General features: G+C 36.9%; 1 protein-coding gene across 2 annotated transcripts in view; it reads right to left on the bottom strand.

The window, feature by feature from the left end:
* Window positions 1-625: 625 nt before the first annotated feature.
* Window positions 626-20983, bottom strand: part of STK26 (serine/threonine kinase 26) — a 66479-nt gene continuing 46121 nt past the window's right edge. For both annotated transcript variants that reach the window (XM_086388299.1, XM_086388300.1), the window contains 9 exons: window positions 12635-12691; window positions 7839-7947; window positions 7595-7752; window positions 6554-6739; window positions 5322-5470; window positions 4154-4247; window positions 3697-3759; window positions 3478-3614; window positions 626-2400 (listed from right to left, as the gene is read on the bottom strand). In XM_086388299.1, the coding sequence (XP_086244425.1) occupies window positions 2376-2400; window positions 3478-3614; window positions 3697-3759; window positions 4154-4247; window positions 5322-5470; window positions 6554-6739; window positions 7595-7752; window positions 7839-7947; window positions 12635-12691 (978 nt within the window). In that variant the 3' untranslated portion in view covers window positions 626-2375. The remainder of the gene's footprint in view (window positions 2401-3477; window positions 3615-3696; window positions 3760-4153; window positions 4248-5321; window positions 5471-6553; window positions 6740-7594; window positions 7753-7838; window positions 7948-12634; window positions 12692-20983) is intronic.

Consider the following 20983-nt stretch of genomic DNA (forward strand, 5'->3'; position numbering starts at 1 on the left):
CCCTTTTAATAAACCTCACTCTACTGCTTTTTAAAATTCCAGCACTTTCCTTCCTGCTCCTGGAACCAAATCCAATAACTCACAAGTCTACAATAGCTATTTCATAATGAGAATATATGAAGCCAAATCACTTATGTATTAATCATATAGATACTCAAAGCTACATTAAGTTAATCTCTGACCTTTTCTATAGGAAAAACCCAAACTCCTTTATGATTATATGCTGTTTCTCATCTCAATTTCCAGAAATCTTTGCAAAATTTGTTTCCCCAAGAGAAATACAGGGTTCAAATCTGTATAAGATTTTCTATAAAACTATATTAGGGTGACCATATAATTTACTGTCTAACCTAATAAGGACATTTTTGAGTGAAAGAGGACTCCGTTAATAATTTTGTCGGGACAGGAGGCAGAAATCATGACAGATATTCAAGCAGGACAGAAATCAGATATTCAAATTATAGTCCATTGGAGCTATAATCAATGCATAATAAAATTGTGAAGAATATCTTCTAGTTTCCAATGGAAACTCTGATGTTAAAGTTCCAACAATAAATGAAAGGGGAAAGGAGAAATAATTTGAAATAAGTAAAATACCATACCCCTCAAGAAAACAAACATTAAGGACCATGAAATTTAAATATTTATTTTTAAATCCCCCCAAAACATTGAAGTATGCTTACCCAGAAACAGTTTACAGGACTAATAACTAAAATGAATAAGCAATACAATTTTCTATTCATAATGCAGCTGTGCTGAAAGTTTCAAATAATCAATTTAAAAATTTGTTGCTTTTACTTTTATAAAAATATTCATTTAATACATGAGTTGCAAAATTATTACCAGGCCTCTACAAATTATAAACTGTGATGGAGTTTCAGTTAGTTAGCAGGTGAAAATTTTCACTCAACTATTACTTCAAAATAAAATGTGTTAAAAGTAATTATTACAGTATAGGCACCAATGAAAACATTTTCTTGGCATATGACACAACAACAACTTATTCAAGTGTGTGTATTATTACAAAAGAGGAGGAGGTAATGGCCACTTTGACTAAAAACTTATTCTTCACTTGAAGAACATCTTCTAATATTTGGCAATTATTGAGCTTTATTAAAATGACTTTTGTGCAAAACCCAAATTGTGCAGATCCAAACAATAAAACAAACTATCAAAACTAATTAATATCAATAATTCTACAACTACTGAAATACAGCCCCACTTCAGACCTTAGGCAGGCATAATATGTATACTGGGTTTAAAAGAAAAGGGTATTACCCATGTAACAGTACCATAAATATAACTGAAAATTAACTGTACAATCTAACTTACCTTTGTACGGACAGAAATCATCCAGTACTATGGTTATTTTCATATGAATTAGAAAATGCTTATTTAAATACCCTCTCAAAAATGAACAAATGATGCTTATGTATTGGATAGTTATGAAGAACAAAAATGTATAAATAGTTTATAGGACATTTTAAGACCATGACAAAAATATGCTGGTTTAAATTATATTCATACCTGTTGACCAGGTATTTATAATCACACGATAATCAGCTTCTTTTAAGCTCCCCAAATCCACTCATATTATATGCGATTTGAGTTGGTTTTTAAAACGAATCCTTATTCTTCCAGTATTACTGAAAATTCATCCTTGGCTAATTGGTATTGCTTTAACTTCCCAACCATGTTAAATAAGGATCAACCATCTCTTCCATAAGAGAAAGTAAATACTGCACACAAGAGGTACTTCTGTTGCTACATGTTGCCTCTAAACACTACAGACGCAGGGCTCTCAAATGTAATCATTATTGAGCTGCCTGGAATATCATACCCACTTCGTAGAAACATCAATACTTTTCCAGGTTTCATTTCTAAGAGCTTATCAAAAACTTCTATCTTAAGAATGTGTGACTTGTTTCTGCTTCCCCACCAATAGTCATTTTTAGAATATGCTGTGTTTAAAAAAAGCTTTTTGAAGTTTGATGATTATAAAAGTTGAATATTTACGATGACTTTGAACAACCTGTATGTTTCATAAGTGTACAGTTAACTAAAGATCAAAACATGAAAAGTATTCATCCTAGTAACTTAAGCAATAATGATACCTAAAAGCAAAACTGTCTCAACATTTACTAGAATACAGGTGAAACTATAGTATTAAAAGTTACTCCTTACAAAATAATCTCTTTAAAATAGAAAATGATAAACACCATCACAAAATAGTTGAATAGCTTCTTCCAAATCTTCAATGTCACAAAGATCCAAAAGGCACATGGAGCTCATGAGTTAAGCATTGGTAAGCTTGAAGTAGCTTTGGTGGGTTTCTCTGGGTCCATATGAAATAGAAGCCAATAACGAGAAGTTTCTTAGGGGGATTCATCTGTCGAACACCTATAAAATTAGGAAAAATTTAAATGATGTATAAGTATGCGTGTGTCTATCTTATATCTGTATAAACTCTCCAGTGAAGGAAGTGATTCAGCAGACACAACTGTATTGGGTCTCATCATACGGATGCTAAAATATAAGGAAGTTAAAAAAAATCCCTTCTGTGTCTGACTTTACAACTTCCAATTGATTTGTTTGCAAATTGGACAAGAGAAGAGAGGTTTTCATTAAAAATTAAGGGATTTTAATTAGCCTCCAATTAAAATAAATAAATTAATTTAAGAAAAACTAAGGGATTTTAAGAGGGGTTTTAGCTGATGAATATAAATAGGCTTTATCAGCTAAAAAGATCTAGCAGAGTATGTTTTACAGCTGTATAGTTTGTTCCAACTTGATCCCAGCGGCATTACAAATACAAAGAAATATAAAGATACACTGAGAAGCCATCTAATGAGATTAAGGCTAAGATTAGTATTGCTTTATAACTTGCTTGAGCTAAGAAGTTGTGTTTGTATATGCATTTTAAAAGGGAATTTAACAATTAAATGTAAGAACTTTACTGAGTGTGAACAAAGTTAAAGCAACAGTTTAAGAGACAGTATAGAAACTGAAATCAACCAAAAGAACTTTTCAGAATCTTCATTTGAGTTTCTCTACCTAAAATCCTTTCCTTAACTTTTCCTATGGGGGTTAAACTTAATGAACTATAGCACTGAAACTGTGAATAGCACTGTGATAAGAACAGCAGCAAGAATGAAAGCATTCCTAAATGGTATTTACAAGGGTCCAAGTAAGAATATGCCCCCTGGCCTTTTGTCTACACTCCTACTAACAAAAAAAAAAAAAAGAGAAAAACAACCAGGCCATTTCATTCAGTGGAAAACTACCTTGTAATGTGTGCAGATAATTCCAAAAGCTAATATTTCAGATGGGCGGCACACAAAACAGTTTTCAATTATATGACTATTAAGAATTGACTTTGTAGGAATAACCAAAATAAGTAGGTAATCATCACATCATAAATGAACATCCAACAGAAAATGTCAAAATAGTTTTTTAAAAATGACATTTCAAGCTTACTTTTGAAATTTTTCAATTAATTTCTTCACCATTTTATCTGTAATGCCAGGACAGGCAGCTTCAGCCACGGCAATACTTTTCTCCAGTTCTTCGATTGCCTGATTCCTGCTTGCATTATTCTCATCCTGCTGTTTAAGCTGAGAAAGATCAATAGCTATAACATTTAAAATTACTAAACTTCTTAAAATAGATAGCCAAAGCTTATGAGTCTGTACTTACTTCAGCAAATGCAGGTGTGATTATCATAGACAAACAGCTCAGGGTTTGTACAAGATCTTGCTCCTTTGAACAAATATTATAGATTATACACATGAAATTAAAATAATCACTCGTGCATTCATTGGCGTCCTCCTCAAAAAAGACCCAATACAAGGCAAGTCTCCATACTTTCTTCACATCACTCATTCCCATCCATTGTCCAGAGGCCTCTAACTTCTAGGATTACAATTAATATGCACAATTCTGTTTTAAAACATACCAATGGCCACTTAAATGACTTCTATGACCTTTTCTTAATTAGTTTGAAATGAATGGCAAATGAAACATACTGTGGACCACAGTGAGGTAGACAAGCATTTAGGGGTATTAAATTCTAACAATTTCTGGCCATCACACTGTCTCATTTTATAGTTCGAAAAAGTCTACCAAAAGGAAGTGATCATCTCTGTATACATACTGCCCCATTCTGTAGTTTCTTAGGATCAGGCTTCTTTCGCACAGTGGTAAAGCTCCATTCAGGATGAGTATTATTTTCCCTGCTGGTGGACTCCCTAAAGAGATTGCCAAAGATATTTCTATAAGTTCCCAAATGACACAGCTTGGGGAAAATATCAAATCAGTGCAGACAGATTCTGAATGGATAACTGTCCCAATGTATAAAAAAAATCATTTGATCTCAGTTTCAAATACACACTGCTTTCTGCCAAAGAGTAGCAATGGTACCCAGCTCTAAGTGTATATCAGAATCACATGTGAAGGTCTCTTACTATATATAATGTCCTGGCCCAATCCCTTCAATGACTAGATCAAGATCTCCTGTAGTGTGGCTTGTGTTTTTTTTTTTTAATCTTATTTTATATTGGAGTATAGTTAATTTACATTTTTAAAGGCTCCATGACTGACTAATGGGCAGCAAAGGCCAACAACCATTAGAACAGAGTAAAGACAACTACCTTGGTACTTTTTAGACCTTTCAAAAGTTGGACAATTTCTCATAAATGCAGATATTACCTGAAGAGATTTGGTGTTGCCTTTGTGTCAATTCAACTAGCAGAGGAGCTAATTCTGGTGTAGCCTACAGACTCTGTAGTCTAAATTAAGTTAAGGAGTTAGAGGCTCAAATGTTAGTATAAATGCTGTAGTTAAAAAATAATGCAACTTTTTAGGGGGTACAAATCAGATATAAATGAATACTTCAATGTACCGGTCTGATGACAGTTTGGTACATGGCCAAGAGGTGAGAAACGTTAGTTCTCCAGAGAGGTTTTGCAGGTTGCCAGGAAAGTATGAGAAGACATTGCTCTTTATCACTTTGGGCAAGCTAATAAAACACCTTAAATGCAATCTTGTTCCAAAATTTTGTAATATACTCAAGTATCCACTAGGGGTTAGACTGAGACCATTTGAAACTAAATTCACTTCTAAGAAGAAAAAAAAAAAAAAAACGTGTTTCCAAATTCATTGTACTTCACAGACCACAATTTTAAAAGATTTTCACAATTTCTAAAGTCACACTTTAGAATAAGGTTTATATTTTATGCTAGAGAAAGCGTATCAGCTCACAGTAAAAGATATGAAATACTGAAATGGGCTATCTACATAAAAAGTAAACAATTGGTACGTACGAATCAGACCCGTCAGAATCAGATTCATCATCGCTGTGTCCTTCTGCCTTCCATCTCTTAAATCGATCTATCAGTTCAGTCAGATAAGAAGTCTTCTTTGAATTTTTTACAATGAATTTATGTTTCAGAAGTTCTTTAGCTGTAGGACGCTAAGGAACAAAAAAGGAAGGATACCAGTATTTCTAGGCTTTTTATGATTGCAAAGAGTGATATGAAATCATTATCAATTATTAAGCTGAAAGGTATAAAAGTTTGTCTATAAATATGAGGATAACTAAAATGCCATAGGACAATAGCTAATTCTATTTCCGAAGTGGCTCAAGGCAACTAAATTAAATTCACTACTTTGGTATCAACTTGCTAAAATCCGGTGGCAAAAGGCGGCCTATGCAGCAGCAAACAGGCAGGCAGGGCTTTCTTCAAAGCAGAGAAACACATGACAGGACTTCAATAATTAAGTAAAAATTTTAAAACAAGATTGTACATGAAAATACTTTTATTATATTTACTGTAAATTGGGAAAAAAGCATGAGAACTAGCAAGGCTCTAACTTTCTTATTATCTGCACACATCACATGACCCCCACAGTAATCCCTTCTCCATCACACAGTAATTCATACTGCATCTAAAGAAAAACACCATGTGCTGTGGGGGATATTTCCTCCCTAATAGTTTATTAATATCAGAATATTCATTAGCAACCTATGATAGTTACATCCAATTTAGATAGTTCTTGTATATTTTAGGCAACTTTATTTTAAAAACAAACAACTGTAATCAAATTTGCCAACTAAATGAACGGAGCTCACTAGACTTCAGGAAAAGTATACAACTTCATGTTGGAATTTCTGAACATTAAATAAAAAATCATGAAACACCAACAACTTTTCATGAAAAATGAAAACAGCTGAATAAAAATCATTGTGCATAGTTATACTTTCTTAATGACATCCTAGAAAATGAACTTTATTTCCCCTTGAAATAGGAAACGATCAACAGAATGAGGAAGGTGCTAGGGAACATAGCAAAAAGAGAAGATGCAGGGGAAGGAGAGAAGAACTACGGATCTTGTCAACAACCGAACAAAATTAGCAACACAGACGGGACAGTCAGGTTCCTGGATGGTCTGTAGACAGTTTCCACAGGCACTGTATTCCTTACTATTGAACAAACCACATTGGCTCTATGTATATCTGATCACAGAAAACAACGGTCATAGCACATATACTCACAAATGATGGATCTTTGTTCAGGCAAGCATCAATAAACTCCTTAAAGGATTTAGTGAAGTCTCCGACAAGAGTTGGAGGATTGTTTTTTGGAATAAGAAACAGAACTCTCATTGGATGCATATCAGAGTTAGGTGGCTCTCCCTTGGCTAGTTCAATAGCAGTGATTCCCAGTGACCAAATGTCAGCCTAAGGTAAGGAGCAAAGAACAATTACCTTGAAATTCCATTCTAACATTCTGCCACAAAATAACCTGTGGAGTCTAATGGTCATACAATATTAAAATGTCTCAAGAAATGTGGTGTTAATAACTTTTTGATACAATTCATTTTTTTAGAAAAGTATCAAATTCCCTACTTTGTGCCAGGCACTGCATTCCAAACACAAAGAATTCGGGTGGTGACTAAACCAGACAAAAATTCCTGCTCTCAAGAGGCTGATGTTCTAGTAGAAGAGAAAGATAAATGAATAAACAATAGGATGTCAGATGGTATTAAGTTCTGTGAAGAAAATACAAAATCAGGATAATGGAGTAATGAATGATAAGGTAAAAGGGCTGCAAATTTACATGGGATGGCTAGGGAAGACTATTCTGTGTCAGTAATGTTTAAGCAGAGATCTGATTGAGAGGAAAGTTATTCCAGTAAGAGGGAGAGGCAAGTGCAAAGGTCCTGAGGCTGGAGGGGACTTGCTGTGTTTATGGACCAGTAAAGAGGCCACTGTGGCTGAAATGGGTAGAAAATGGAGGAGAGTGGTGGGAGATGAGGCAGAGGTGGACAAGGGCCAGACAGTAGAGAGCCATGTATGTGATAGTAAGGACTTTGGATTTATTCCAAGTAGGATGGAAGGCCACTGAAGGGAAGAAGATCCAAATATTCAGTATTACCAGCATCTAGGGAACTTATGATTTAGCAGCAAAATTTGACATGACTCTAGTTTTAGAAATACTCTAAGAGGAAGGAGAATTAAGGCAGTTTATTAAATAGGATAGGATGCTATGTAAAACAATATTAAAAACAAAATAGTTTATAGGTAACACTTCACTTTTGAGTCATAAGCTGACTGCTGGATAACTTCAGGAGCCATCCAAAATGGTGTTCCCACAAAGGTATTTCTTTTAATTTGTGTATCCGTCAGCTGGCCAGCCACTCCAAAGTCAGCAAGTTTCACATCTCCTTGCTCTGAGAGCAAGACGTTGGCAGCTAGGAGGGAAAAGGAAATGAAAAAAAAACTCAGCTTCCTCAGAATGCATCTATTTTTCTCAGGTTCATATTAGACTTCTGTATACCTTTTATGTCTCGGTGAATTTTCTTTTCAGAATGCAGGTAGTCCAGACCTTTCAAAATTTCCTTTAGCATGGTAGCGATCTGGAACTCATCAAATGGACCAGCTCGCAGCTTAGGGGGAAAGACACACATATACATGTAAAAGTTTGGAACAATAAAGTTCAAACTTAACATTATCTTTGAAATAAGGGAATTGCTTATATATAATGAAGCAGTTCTGTTTATTGAGCCAGTATTTAAACAAATGAGAAAATTCTTACGGGTGAAGAGAGCTAAGTCAAAGGGCTAAAAGGGTTTTCAATGATTAGATTTTAATGATTAGATTTAATCTTGAAAGATAATATAACTATATATTAGCTTCAAATCTTGAGGTTCTTAAATATTTACATTAAAGATCTAAGGAACATGCTTAAGTCATGACAGATAGGAAAAAATATATCAACTACTTAAATTTTGGCATTTGCTGTTTAAAACATTAAATATTTACACTAAACTGATTTTTAGATCAGATGGTCCATAAGATTTCTGCAGCAACCCAATCTGATCATATGGGTCTGCTGTAGCACCGTTCTTAACATTTACGTATTTCAAAAACATTATAAAGCATAGAGACTTTTTGGAGACTCAGATTTAAGTTTTAGCTAGGAATATAATAATTAAACTACTCAAACTTTCATTGTAAAAAGAAATTCAAATCATGGAGCGATGCAGTTTTTCAAATAAACATAACACATTTCCCTTTCTTTCCCCATCCCTGTACTAAAGCCAGTGGTTTCAACTGCAATACAAGGAAAGCAATGATTAAGTTTCAGGAGAATTTGTAATGGAATATCTGAAAATCTCTCTTTAAAATAAATGGTTATTTAAAAATTCTGGTACCTCATAAAGCACAAACAGTGGACTGTATAATATTATTACAGGAAAGGGTGGGAATCTAAAGTCAGAGCTGAGGTAGAGTTCTGTTTGCTGGAAGGAGGGAAGAGGTGGTGAAAATCAAATATTGCCCACTCTGCCTCACACTGGGAGGGATTCACAGCTCTTTGGCACCTTCTGTATTTCATCTTTCATGAATGCCATATTTATTCTGAATAAAGGGCACTTTCATGTTGAAATTTAACAGCTTAAAATAGAACCCATACTTCGGTCTCACTATTTAATATTAACTATGCTCTGGATATATAGTGTACTTCAGGGATGTTTATAGTTCAGTAGGTGCCTTTCCTAGGTAACAGTATCTATTTACTTTCAAATGTATCAACTTCCACCCCAAAGTATCTATTTAAACACCAGTGATTAAAGTCATCTAAAAGGTGAAAATGGTATATTATTTTATTGATTGCTGGTAATGAAATTCTGAGGTACTACCAAGCAACTTAAAGATAAATGTCAAGTAATACTACTTAAGACTAGTACTTTAGTATCATTGATTATAAAATGTTGACAGGGCCAGAGGAGGTATATTCTCAGTCACTCAGAAAATTGGGCAAGGTCCATATAAAAGGTACTAGCTATCATTCTGAAGGATTTCTAAAAGTGGTCTGAATAATACAGCATTTTAAAAATATACTTTAGTAAAAACCAACAGAAAAGTGGTCCTAAAGACACATTAGCTTATCTGGTATACTCAGGTCCAGTTTAAAATTCAATGCAATCTCACTTAACTGGGTACTGGAGGAGGATGGGAAGGGCACTTCCGTGGCAGGGAAATGGGAGTGGGGTGGTGGCAGAGTTGGGTTTTTCTTGTTCATGTCAGACAGAAAATTATCCCAAACCTTGTGGTTAAAATGTTTCCTTAGGCATGATGATAATGATCAGAAAAGGAGAAAAAAAGGAGCTGGAAAGAAAAGGAAAGTAAATAGATGGAATAGAGGTTGCTTTTTAAAAATTTCCAATGCAATCTTGGGAGAGATGATGCCAAGATCCTGGTCCACTGTCCTTGGAGCGCACAATGGAGCTTCTCTCCAAAGACTGAAGACTTTACCATGTCTCTAATAGCTAACACGTCTACCCCAGGGCAGGGTGCTGGCTTTGTATGATTTGCCTTTGTTGTCAACTGAGGATATTCAAGAGAGGGACATTTGCAGGCTTGGGGGTGTTCTCCCACACTGCTTTGACTTCCAGCCAGTCCCTAATGCAGCATGTTTTGCTATGCTTTCTCTTATGGTTAGCATATTGTTTCCAACTTTTTCCCCTGGTGCTCATGTTTTATCATCTTAACCTTATTATATGTGTTTTTGTTGTAAGCCACTGCAATTTTTATTGGAAACAAGTGAGGTATAATCAATTCAATAAAATAATGTACAGTATGCTCAAAGTCTGTTCACACACAACTGATTTTTTTTGTAAGAATGGGAGGAAATCTTGAGGTATATAGTTGTTGTTTTCAGTTGCTAAGGTGTGTCTTATTCTTTGCAACCCCATGGACTGCAGCCCGCCAGACTCCTCTGTCCATGGGATTCTCCAGGGAAGAATATTGGAGTAGGTTGCCATTTCCTTCGCCAGGGGATCTTCCCGACCCAGGGATTGAACCCACATCTCTTGTATCTTCTACATTGGCAGGCTGGTTCTTTACCAGCTGAGCCTTTGGGGAAGGTCCATATACTATATAGTGTTGAACTTAATTACTGGTCATAATCATATTACAATAGTCAGGCACCAGTTTAAAGGGATGAACACTTTTGCCCAGCATTCCTTTTAATTTCTCTTGTCCCTGGTAGCAGTGCCCTCCTCTAACCCTGATCCTTTCTTAGATTCCTCCAAACGATAGCATTCTCCTAAATGAAGAATAGTATGTTCTCAGCATTTGTTCTCCCTACAAAGTCGAGTCAATGAGGTTTATAATTAAATCATAATAGTATTAAGTATTAAAGCTAGAAAAAGAAAACTAGAGAGATTACTCATCTAATTTCTTATTTGAACATCTGAGTCACAGGTTAAATAGTCTGCCCAATATTAGCCAGCTAGTCAATGGCAGAACTGGGGACAGGATCTAGGTGTCTTGATTTTTAGCCACTACACAGCTAAAAACAGTTTAAGTTCATTGAATTTATGCTAATTGTTATTTTTGGACTTAGGCAGAGCTCAGAATGAGATTAAGATCTCACAATCATTTCATTCAGAGGTTTCATAAAACTGCCCCAACTACTCTTGGGGGATACAGATTGTATTAGTTAGGGCTGGGGCACCGTCCAGTGCTTCCCGTTGCTATCAGAGATCCTGATGAAAGCAGTGCACTTTGTCTTGCCAATGCCTACAAAACAGGGAAGTGACATGGTAAACATTTTGGGGGGCCAGTTAAGGTAACTGTGATAAATTTGGAAAGGATTCTTAATATTTAAAAAGTAGGAGGAGGCTCCTAGAGCAATTGTGAGGCTTCTTGTGGAGCTAATGAATAAACTATTGTTTAATCAAACTACATGACAAGACAAATAGAGCTGAGATCATTTAATGGTGAGAATGAGACCTGACTCCATATGCATGAAGGACTATTAGCTAAAGAAATACCAGTTATGTTCTCTCACTAGACAGGAGCGAGAAAGAAAAAAAAAAATGAAATGGAGCTTTAGGATGTAAGAATTAGATTAGAAACAAGGAAGGGTGGCCTAACTCAGCAACTGATAAAACTGAGATGAATTCCTAGAAGATGAGGCTCTCCATCAAGTTTAATTACCATTTCTTTTGAATGGTTTAAATATGGTTCTGTCTAAAGGAAGGAAAAATCGCTTATGGTCATTTCTGTTCATAGGATTATTTGAAACTTTGGAGGTACTGGGAGTCAATATTAAAGCCTTTAAGAAATATTTGATCACTTTCAGTCAGAGAAATTCATCTCTACTTAAAAAAAATAAGAATTAAAACATTACTCGGTGATCTTAATCATCAAAACACTTTACTTTTAGAAACAGCAGACTCCAATTTCAAAGGCAGAGCATATTATATAAAAGTTGTGTAATATTAAAGATGGAAGACAACTTAGTGCAACTTCATTTTATAGGACGTCAAGCCCAAGGAATTTATGTGTCTGGCTCACAGTCACAGACTTAGTTATAAACAGAGGCAGCCCTAGAAACTCAAACTCGCATAGGCCAGCCCAGTAGTCATTCTATCACACAAAGTTGTCTCTAGTCATTCATATTGCATTTTAAATACAATGTCATATTAATAACAATTTTAAAGGGGGAGGGACAACACTGATAGAATGACACCACTTGGGGGAAAACAACCAGTGTTTCTCAATAATATTCTGTGCACAACACATCTTCATTTATTAGAACTTTTCCCTCACACTGCAGGATTTTAGCAGCCTGGTCTGCTAAAATGGCTGTGGCATTTCCAAGTCATTGTGACAAAAATGCCATCACATTTCCACATCACCTACAGAAAGGCAGAGAGAACTCTGCAGAGAGCTGGGTCTGTAGGGCTTCTTGGTCAAAACCCAAGAACCACATTTAGAAACAGTTATCTGGATGAGATCTCTTCAAAAATCTAAGAACACTCAGTCTTCTCAGGGATAAGCATGTAAAGTAAAACATGAAACTGATGGCAACTCTCACACACTCATTTCTAATTTGGAGGGAATTTTATTAAGCTGTTTGCATTTCTTACATACTTTAAGAATGCCAGCAATGTGCAGAACCTGCAATACAGCTGAATATATGTTAAGAGTAGCAGTCCTGAAGGCAGAGTGAACATATTAACTAAAGCAACCACTTAGCTTGCCCAAAAGCCAATGCTTACTCCAATTAAAAGAAAAAGTGAAAGTATGGATGTGTGTGTGTAATAGTTTAAAAATACTTACAAGATCCAGTGCTGAACCGCCACCCAGGTATTCCATTATTATCCATAATTTTGAACCCTGTGAAAACCATGAAATAGCTTAATAATTATAAACTGGAGCCAAACAACATACTAGCATAAATGTTCAATCTGACATACTAATGTACTGGCTTTAAAATATAGGTTTAAAATTAGTTGTTTGGAACTCAATATATATTTCCATAGAATATTACAAATGAGAGTCAAGTCCTAAGTCTTGACTCTCCCTGAAACCTACTGAATGTATGATATAGCTAAATATTATAGATGACACATTATTGTTGCTTATTGTCAAACTATTAGCAACTTTAATAAAAGTTAGGAAAAAACCATAGCTTTAAATTATTATTTTGAATGATGATACTGAAAGGAAATGAATGAGGAAGTAAATGGAGACGTTAGAAATTTTGAACGGGGCTTCTGAGTACTTCCCATGTGATCTGAGAGTCTGAGGACATTGGGTACTCTACCTTATTTTAGTTTTTGTTTTAATCTATTTTACAACTTTTATCAGCCATGATTAATGGGCATTTTTTTGTACAAATGTAGAAACTAGTAAGAACACTATAGCCCCCTCTCCCCCAAGGTAAATGGATAAGAGAAAGGAAATGTGTAGCTTGAAGAGCATGATGATTAATCCAGGTAAAATTAACTTCACTGTCAGTTGTACAATAGGAAATGGAGCTCCATAGAGGGAACACACATTTGAATTACAAAACAGGTGTGTACACACACACTATTCAGCTGTATCAGACAAAATTTGGAGATCATTAAATTTTCTTTCAGCTACAGTTTGAAATACTGGAGACATCTCTCTCTCTCTCCATAACACTTCATGAGTGGTATTCTCTGAATTTTTTTAGGACCACAGAACTGACTGGAAGCAGAATGGTTGGTTTTATTATACTGGCAAATAGCCAAGCTGTGAATGGATTGTATTCCAAAAGTCCACTTTTTTTAAGAAAGATGTTTGGGATTTGGAAAGCAAGCATTTTGCCATAAAAATAATGCATAGGTTCCTGGAGAAGTCCCCTCCAAAAGACAATTTAACACAAAGGTATCCATAGTATACCTGAAAGAACACCAGAGAGACTGTTTATACCATAACAATGTTTCTAGGGGAAAAGTGGATTCAGTGTCTTGCTTCATGTTGGGATTCCGGGAACACATTTCTCACCTTTACAGTCCCAGCTGCAAGATAAAGATTCTCAAGCTATTGCTGGTAGTTCTGAAACTCTAAAATCCTTGGGAAATAGGAGTTCCATTCAAAATTTCCAAGTGTCTCTGTGAGGCTAGGGCTTTATGATGGCAGAAAATGGACTCCAGAAAAATGATGATGGGTGTTTAGGGGACACTGTAGTGGGGGGAACAGTCTGTGGCCGAGAGTTAGGGACTGGGGAGGGAAGGTTCAGTTAAATTAAGATGTTGACACTATGTAGGATGTCTAAGAGAGAGAGGAACAATGCCCTCCACCCATCTTGACACCCGCTCTCTCCTGTCACAACAAGCTCGCTTGAGCTTAGGAGAGAGAATAGCATCTATAGTAGGAACGAGACAAAATGAATCCCCATAACAGTGAGAGGGCAGAAGAGTTCCAGGAGGGGTTCATGCAACTTGTTTTAAGTATAGAAATTAGACACTCAGAACATGATAACTGTGAACTGTTCCTCACAATGCCATATAGCCGGAGAAGCTTGTCTTTTGCCACTGTTTGTTTCTAATAAGTACTACATTCTACCTCATGAATTCAGAATGCTTCCCATGCACGTGACATTTCAGAGAAAAATGGAAAGATCTTACAAAACATGTTTATCTGTTTTGCAGTTCTGTGTGAATGAGAGCACCTGTTTTCCAAGTTAAAAACAATGTGTGGCTTTTTTTTTTTTTTTTTTGGTACCAATTGAAAACAGAGACTTACCAACTGTCTGTTCGTCACTAAAAAGTATTCATAGAAAGCTTAAAAATGTCATTAACCTTATGACTAAGCAACTTCCAGGTCTGAAAATGCTTCCTCTTTGCAAGCGAGCTATTCAGTGGAACTAGGACTCTTTCGAAACAGGCAGGGAACCAGAGCTGTCTGATAGGTTTTCTGGGTGCTTCCTTCTGACCGTCACTTCTGCAGACAAGTGTTGCTGGAGGATGGTTATATGTCTGGACATTCAGATGACTGTGAGGCAAGCAGAGGAACTGAAGCAAAGTGCGACTGGGCACAGGCAGGAATGGCAAGCTGGTGGAGCTCCTGCCTACTCACGGATGCTTAATCCACACAGGCTCTTAACTCGTTCCTTGTCCACAGTGGGTCTTAATGAAAACACCAATCACAAACCAAACCTGACCAAAACTCCCAGATCATGTGTTTGTATTCTTTTGGGGAACTACAACTATTACCTTTGATTTCTGGTAAAAGATGTTTGCGTTTGAGAATGCAAATATTTGGTTTATTCTTAAATAATTTAAAAGCCTAAGATGATATCTACATAGTGGTTTACAAATCTAAAAGAGCCAAGTTGCTCTAAACCATAACCATATATCCGGCACATTTAAGCATAGGAAGTCCCTGCAGGGAAAATGCCACTTTTCCAATTATAAAATGACCCACACGTTTTAGCAATGGGTTGGAAAGAGTAAGTGTAAAGTCCTGCATCAACATGGGTGGTAAGTTGCTGCTGCTGCTGCTGCTAAGTCACTTCAGTCGTGTCCAACTCTGTGTGACCCCATAGACGGCAGCCACCAGGCTCCCCAATCCCTGGGATTCTCCAGGCAAGAACACTGGAGTGGGTTGCCATTTCCTTCTCCAATGCAGGAAAGTGAAAAGTGAAAGTGAAGTTGCTCAGCCGTGTCCGACTCTTAGCGACCCCATGGACTGCAGCCTACCAGGCTCCTCCATCCATGGGATTTTCCAGGCAAGAGTACTGGAGTGGGGTGCCATTGCCTTCTCCGGGGTGGTAAGTTAGGGGTCAGGAAATGGCTCTCTGTTCCAAAATGCAGAAAACCTAAAGAGTAAGTACTTCAGAGTTATACTGTTTACCAGGGAGAAGTTGGAGTCTAGTTTTAACAAATCACTGGTGTCTGGAGTATCAACTCCATCACCCCATGGGGCCTTTGAATGCCACTGTGTGCCACTAAAGCAGACATTTGGCCAAAGTGGGCAGAAACGCTACTGTGGACCTTGGGATTCATTTGTTCACAGAAAAACAAACATTTAAAAGAAAAGAACATGTAAAATACCCATGATATGTATTTTCAAGATAACAGATCATAGATCAAGTTCATATACATGAACATAGATCAAGTATATGTTGAATTAAGCAGGTCGGTCTATGAAGCAAATAGCCAAATATAACACTGACCACATAAACCAGCATATGCAAGTAAGACAAACAAGTCACCACTGGGCAAATGTTATATGATCCCACTGATCTGAGGAGTCTAGGGTAGGGAAACTAAAGACAGAAATTAGAATGGTGGTTACCAAGGACTATGGTGAGGGGAGAATGGGGAGTTATAGATTAATGGGTACAGAGTTTCGGTTGAGGAAGGTGAAAGCATTCTGGAGATGAATGGTAGAGATGGCCACACAGTCACTGGAGTGTATGAAATGACACAGAACTGTACATTTAAAAGGGTTAAAATGATAACTTTTGTGATGCATATTCCACTACAGTAAAAAAAAAAGAGACAGAATGTAAAATTTTACAGAACCGCAAGGAACAGTAGAGATCACCTTGCCAGAACTTTACTACCTGAGATTTTTTTTTCCAGTCAAGAATGCCTTGTCTATACCCCAGTCTCACATCTCAGTTCAGTTCAGTTCAGTTGCTCAGTCATGTCCGACTCTTTGCAACCCCATGGACTGCAGCACACCAGGCTTCCCTGTACATCACCAACTCTTAGAGCCCACTAAAACTCATGTCCTTTGAGTCAGTGATGCCATCCAACCATCTCATCTTCTGCTGTCCCCTTCTCCTCCCGCCTTCTATCTTTCCCAGCATCGGGGTCTTTCCCAATGAGTCAGTTCTTTGCATCAGGTGGCCAAAGTACTGGAGTTTCAGCTTCAGCATCAGTCCTTCCAATAAATAATCAGGACTAATTCCCTTTAGGATAGACTGGTGGGATCTCCTTGCAGTCCAAGGGACTCTCAAGAGTCTTCTCCAACACCACAGTTCAAAAGCATCAATTCTTTGATGCTCAGCTTTCTTTCTACTCCAACTCTCACATCCATACGTGACTACTGGACAAACCAAAGCTTTGACTAGATGGACCTTTGTTGGAAAAGTAATGTCTCTGCTTTTTAAAATGCTGTCTAGGTTGATCATAACTTTTCTTCCAAGGAGCAAGCATCTTCTAATTTCATGGCTGCAATCACCATCTGCAGTGATTTTGGAGCCCAAAAAATAAAGTCTGTCACTGTTTCCACTGTTTCCTCATCTATTTGCCATGAAGTGATGGGACCGGATGCCATGATCTTAAGTTTTCTGCCTGCTGAGTTTTAAGCCAACTTTTTCACTCTCCTCTTTCACTTTCATTAAGAGGCTTTTTAGTTCCTCTTCACTTTCTGCCATAAGTGTGGTGTCATCTGCATATCTGAGGTTATTGATATTTCTCCCACCAATCTTGATTTCAGCTTGTGCTTCCTCCAGCCCAGCATTTCTTATGATGTACTCTGCATATAAGTTAAATAAGCAGGGTGACAATATACAGCCTTGACATACTCCTTTTCCAATCTGGCACCAGTCTGTTGTTCCATGTCCAGTTCTAAGTGTTGCTTCTGCATACAGATTTCTCAGGAAGCAGGTCAGGTGGTCTGGTATTCCCATCTCTTTCAGAATTTTCCACAGTTTATTGTGATCCACATAGTCAAAGGCTTTGGCACAGTTAATAAAGCAGAAGTAGATGTTTTTCTGGAACTCTCTCACTTCTTTGATGATCCAACAGATGTTGGCAATTTGATCTCTGGTTCCTCTGCCTTTTCTAAATCCAGCTTGAACATCTGGAAGTTCATGGTTCACATACTGTTGAAGCCTGGCTTAGAGAATTTTGAGCATTACTTCGCTAGCGTGTGAGATGGGAATGGCAAATCACTTCAGTATTCTTGCCTTGAGAACCCCATGAACAGTATGAAATGGCGAAAACACAGGACAATGAAAGATGAACTCCCCAGGTCGGTAGGTGCCCAATATTGCTACTGGAGATCAGTGGAGAAATAACTCCAGAAAGAATGAAGAGACGGAGCCAAAGCAAAAACAATGCCCAGTTGTAGATGTGACTGGTGATGGAAGTAAAGTCCAATGCTGTAAAGAGCAATATTGCATAGGAACCTGGAATGTTAGGTCCATGAATCAAGGTAAATTGGAAGTGGTCAAACAGGAGATGGCAAGAGTGAATGTCAACATTTTAGGAATCAGTGAACTAAAATGGACTGGAATGGGTGAATTTAACTCAGATGACTATTACATCTACTACTGTGGGCAAGAATCCCTTAGAAGAAATGGAGTAGCCATCATAGTCAACAAAAAGAGTCCGGAATGAAGCACTTGGATGCAATCTCAAAAACGACAGAATGATCTCTGTTCATTTCCAAGGCAAACCATTCACTATCACAGTAATCCAAGTCTATGCCCCGACCAGTAATGCTGAAGAAGTTGGACGGTTCTCTGAAGACCTACAAAACCTTCTAGAACTAACACCCAAAAAAGATGTCCTTTTCATTATAGGCGACTGGAATGCAAATGTAGCAAGTCAAGAAATACCTGGAGTAACAGGAAATTTGGCCTTGGAGTACAGAATGTAGCAGGGCAAAGGCTAATAGAGTTTTACCAAGAGAACGCACATTTGATCATAGCAAACACCCTCTTCCAACAACACAAGAGAGGACTCTACACATGGACATCACCAGATGGTCAATACCGAAATCAGATTGATTATATTCTGATATCCCAACCCCTATCAAAATCATATTCAAGACCCATTTTAAATGCTACTCCCCAGTCTGGGGGTTAGTGTACTTGATAAACCTACTCACAGATAAGTGGGAGATATGAGGGAAGTTAGATCCACCTATCTGGAGCTAAGGAGAGAAGCTGAAACCAGAGACAGGAATTTAAAAACTGTCAGAATAAAGTAGATGAGAAAGATGAGCGTGAACATGCAGAGTGAGAGGAAGACACAGAGGAGGTACCCAATTAATAAATATCTGCTGCATTGAGTCTAATATGAGGCTTCTTATAGGTGTATTATAGGAAATTTAAAGCGATTCTGATTTTGAGTGGGAAAAAAAAAACACTGAAAAAGGAGGAAATATTTCCCTCTCAATTTCCTTCAAGTTGCACAAGAAAACTAAATTTTTTTATTTAAAGAAAATTCCAGAAATATTCCAGAAACATTCACCATACATTGGGAATAAGCACACACAAAAGTCTCAGGAAAAATAATGAGAAAGCTGTGTACAGATCCTGTTCTGGAATATTTTACTTCAATCACTCAATTCTTTTTTAAAAAATAAATATCAGGAGTTGTGGTATATGGAGGGGGGCATATATCCTCAACATAAACAGAAATCTAAAAGCAATTTTCAGCAGCACATAAAGGCATGATTCAAATTCTATTCAATGCCTGAGTGACCTTCATTTTAAGATTTACATCGAACTAGAAAAATATTTAAAGATTATAAAAGATTCTTCCAGTATTATGAGATCAGAAGGGAAGGGTTTGCTTATTTTAGCACTCTTCATAAAGACTAACTTTGTCTGTCAAGAAAATCTGCACTGAACTAAAATTAAAGGAAAATACTGTGGTCATACTGATGTGTTTATCTGGTTTTTACTCTTGTTTTTAAAAACAAAGTTATACAGTGAGCTCAGTCAAAATGAATACCCAGTACATTTTTGCAAGTCTCAAGAAAAGCACTACAACTATATACAGTTTCAGAGAGCATATAATTTTCTCTCAAATGTAATAACTTTTCCTCCAGCTTACAGTGAGGTCCTGGTTATATCCTGTATTAGGACAACCTGAGAAGAACTCAGTATCCTATTTTACTCAATTAGCTTGACTCACAAAATCCCCCATGTTATCTGAAATCCAAGGATGGGCCACAATAAGAACAGAAGTCAATTGATGATGCAGTTCTCTGATGGTACTTAGAGGATGCAGCCTTGAGTTACATTGACTGCACCAAGCCAAACCCTGTTATATTTGATGTGATTTTAGTTTAAAAAAGCAAGCCTGAAAAGTCACACTACGTCTTAATATAAATGGAAAATAAACAAGGGGTTGATTTAAGAAAGTAATTTAAATAAACAGTATTAAAGAGTTATAAAATTATAATTCTTTTTCTTTCTGTGTATATACGTATACCCATAATGAGACAATATGTGTGTATGTGTACAAATAATCTAGATACAAATAATCAATATCAGCCATCTGAATTTCTACAATTTTATCATGAAGTAACACGTTCTTCAAAGTAGTCTTTCTTATAATGTACTTTAATGATCGGTTAAAGAGATAAAAATAATGCAGTTTAATTCTTTAAGAAGACATCTTGGATAAGAGTTCTGTGTCCTTTACTGGCCTAAAAATATTCTGCAATCAAGATTTGGAGAAAACAGACTATCAGTTATATTTGTTAAAAGATTAAGTATCTGGGGGATGACTGGTACGTGTATACTATGAGGGAAATTTTTTAAAATGTGAAATATTAGGAATAAATAGAGCAAACAGAGTTACAATTCATTTTCCATGGTAGTATTGAATACAAATAAAGGTTGTAAGCAACCAGTGGGGCTTCCCTGGTAGCTCAGCTTGTAATAAATCCGCCCGCAATGCAGGAGACCCTGGTTCGATTTCTGGGTTGGAAAGATCCCCTGGAGAAGGGCATGGCAACTCACTCCAGTATTCTTGCCTGGAAAATCCCATGGGCAAAGGAGTCTGATGTGCTATAATCAATCCATGAGGAAACAAAGAGTCAGACACGACTGAGTGACTAAGCACAGCACAGCAAAAGCAACCAGTAAAAGTCAATACCATATCAGTACACATTTTAAATAGGGCTTACTTAATATTTTGAGTCAGTTACCAAAAGTAGCTTATCTGGTACAGACGCCTAAAAATACCAAGTGTTCAGATTTGCTCCAGAGTGGATCTGAAATTATAAGGATTCAATCCAGAAAGAGTAAACCAGAATGAGCATGCGCATGCACACACACACACCACCATCACCACTACCACCACCAAATTTCCCGGGCTGCCTACAACCACGGGAATTAGAAGGGGGACCTAAAACTACTGAGACTGGAGGCCAATAGGATACTGAAAAAGGGAATCTGACCCG

The sequence above is a fragment of the Bos grunniens genome, chromosome X (assembly GCF_055505025.1).
Source record: "Bos grunniens cultivar Pamir isolate PY7600 chromosome X, Bosgru_T2T1.0, whole genome shotgun sequence".
NCBI classification, from domain to species: domain Eukaryota; kingdom Metazoa; phylum Chordata; class Mammalia; order Artiodactyla; family Bovidae; genus Bos; species Bos grunniens.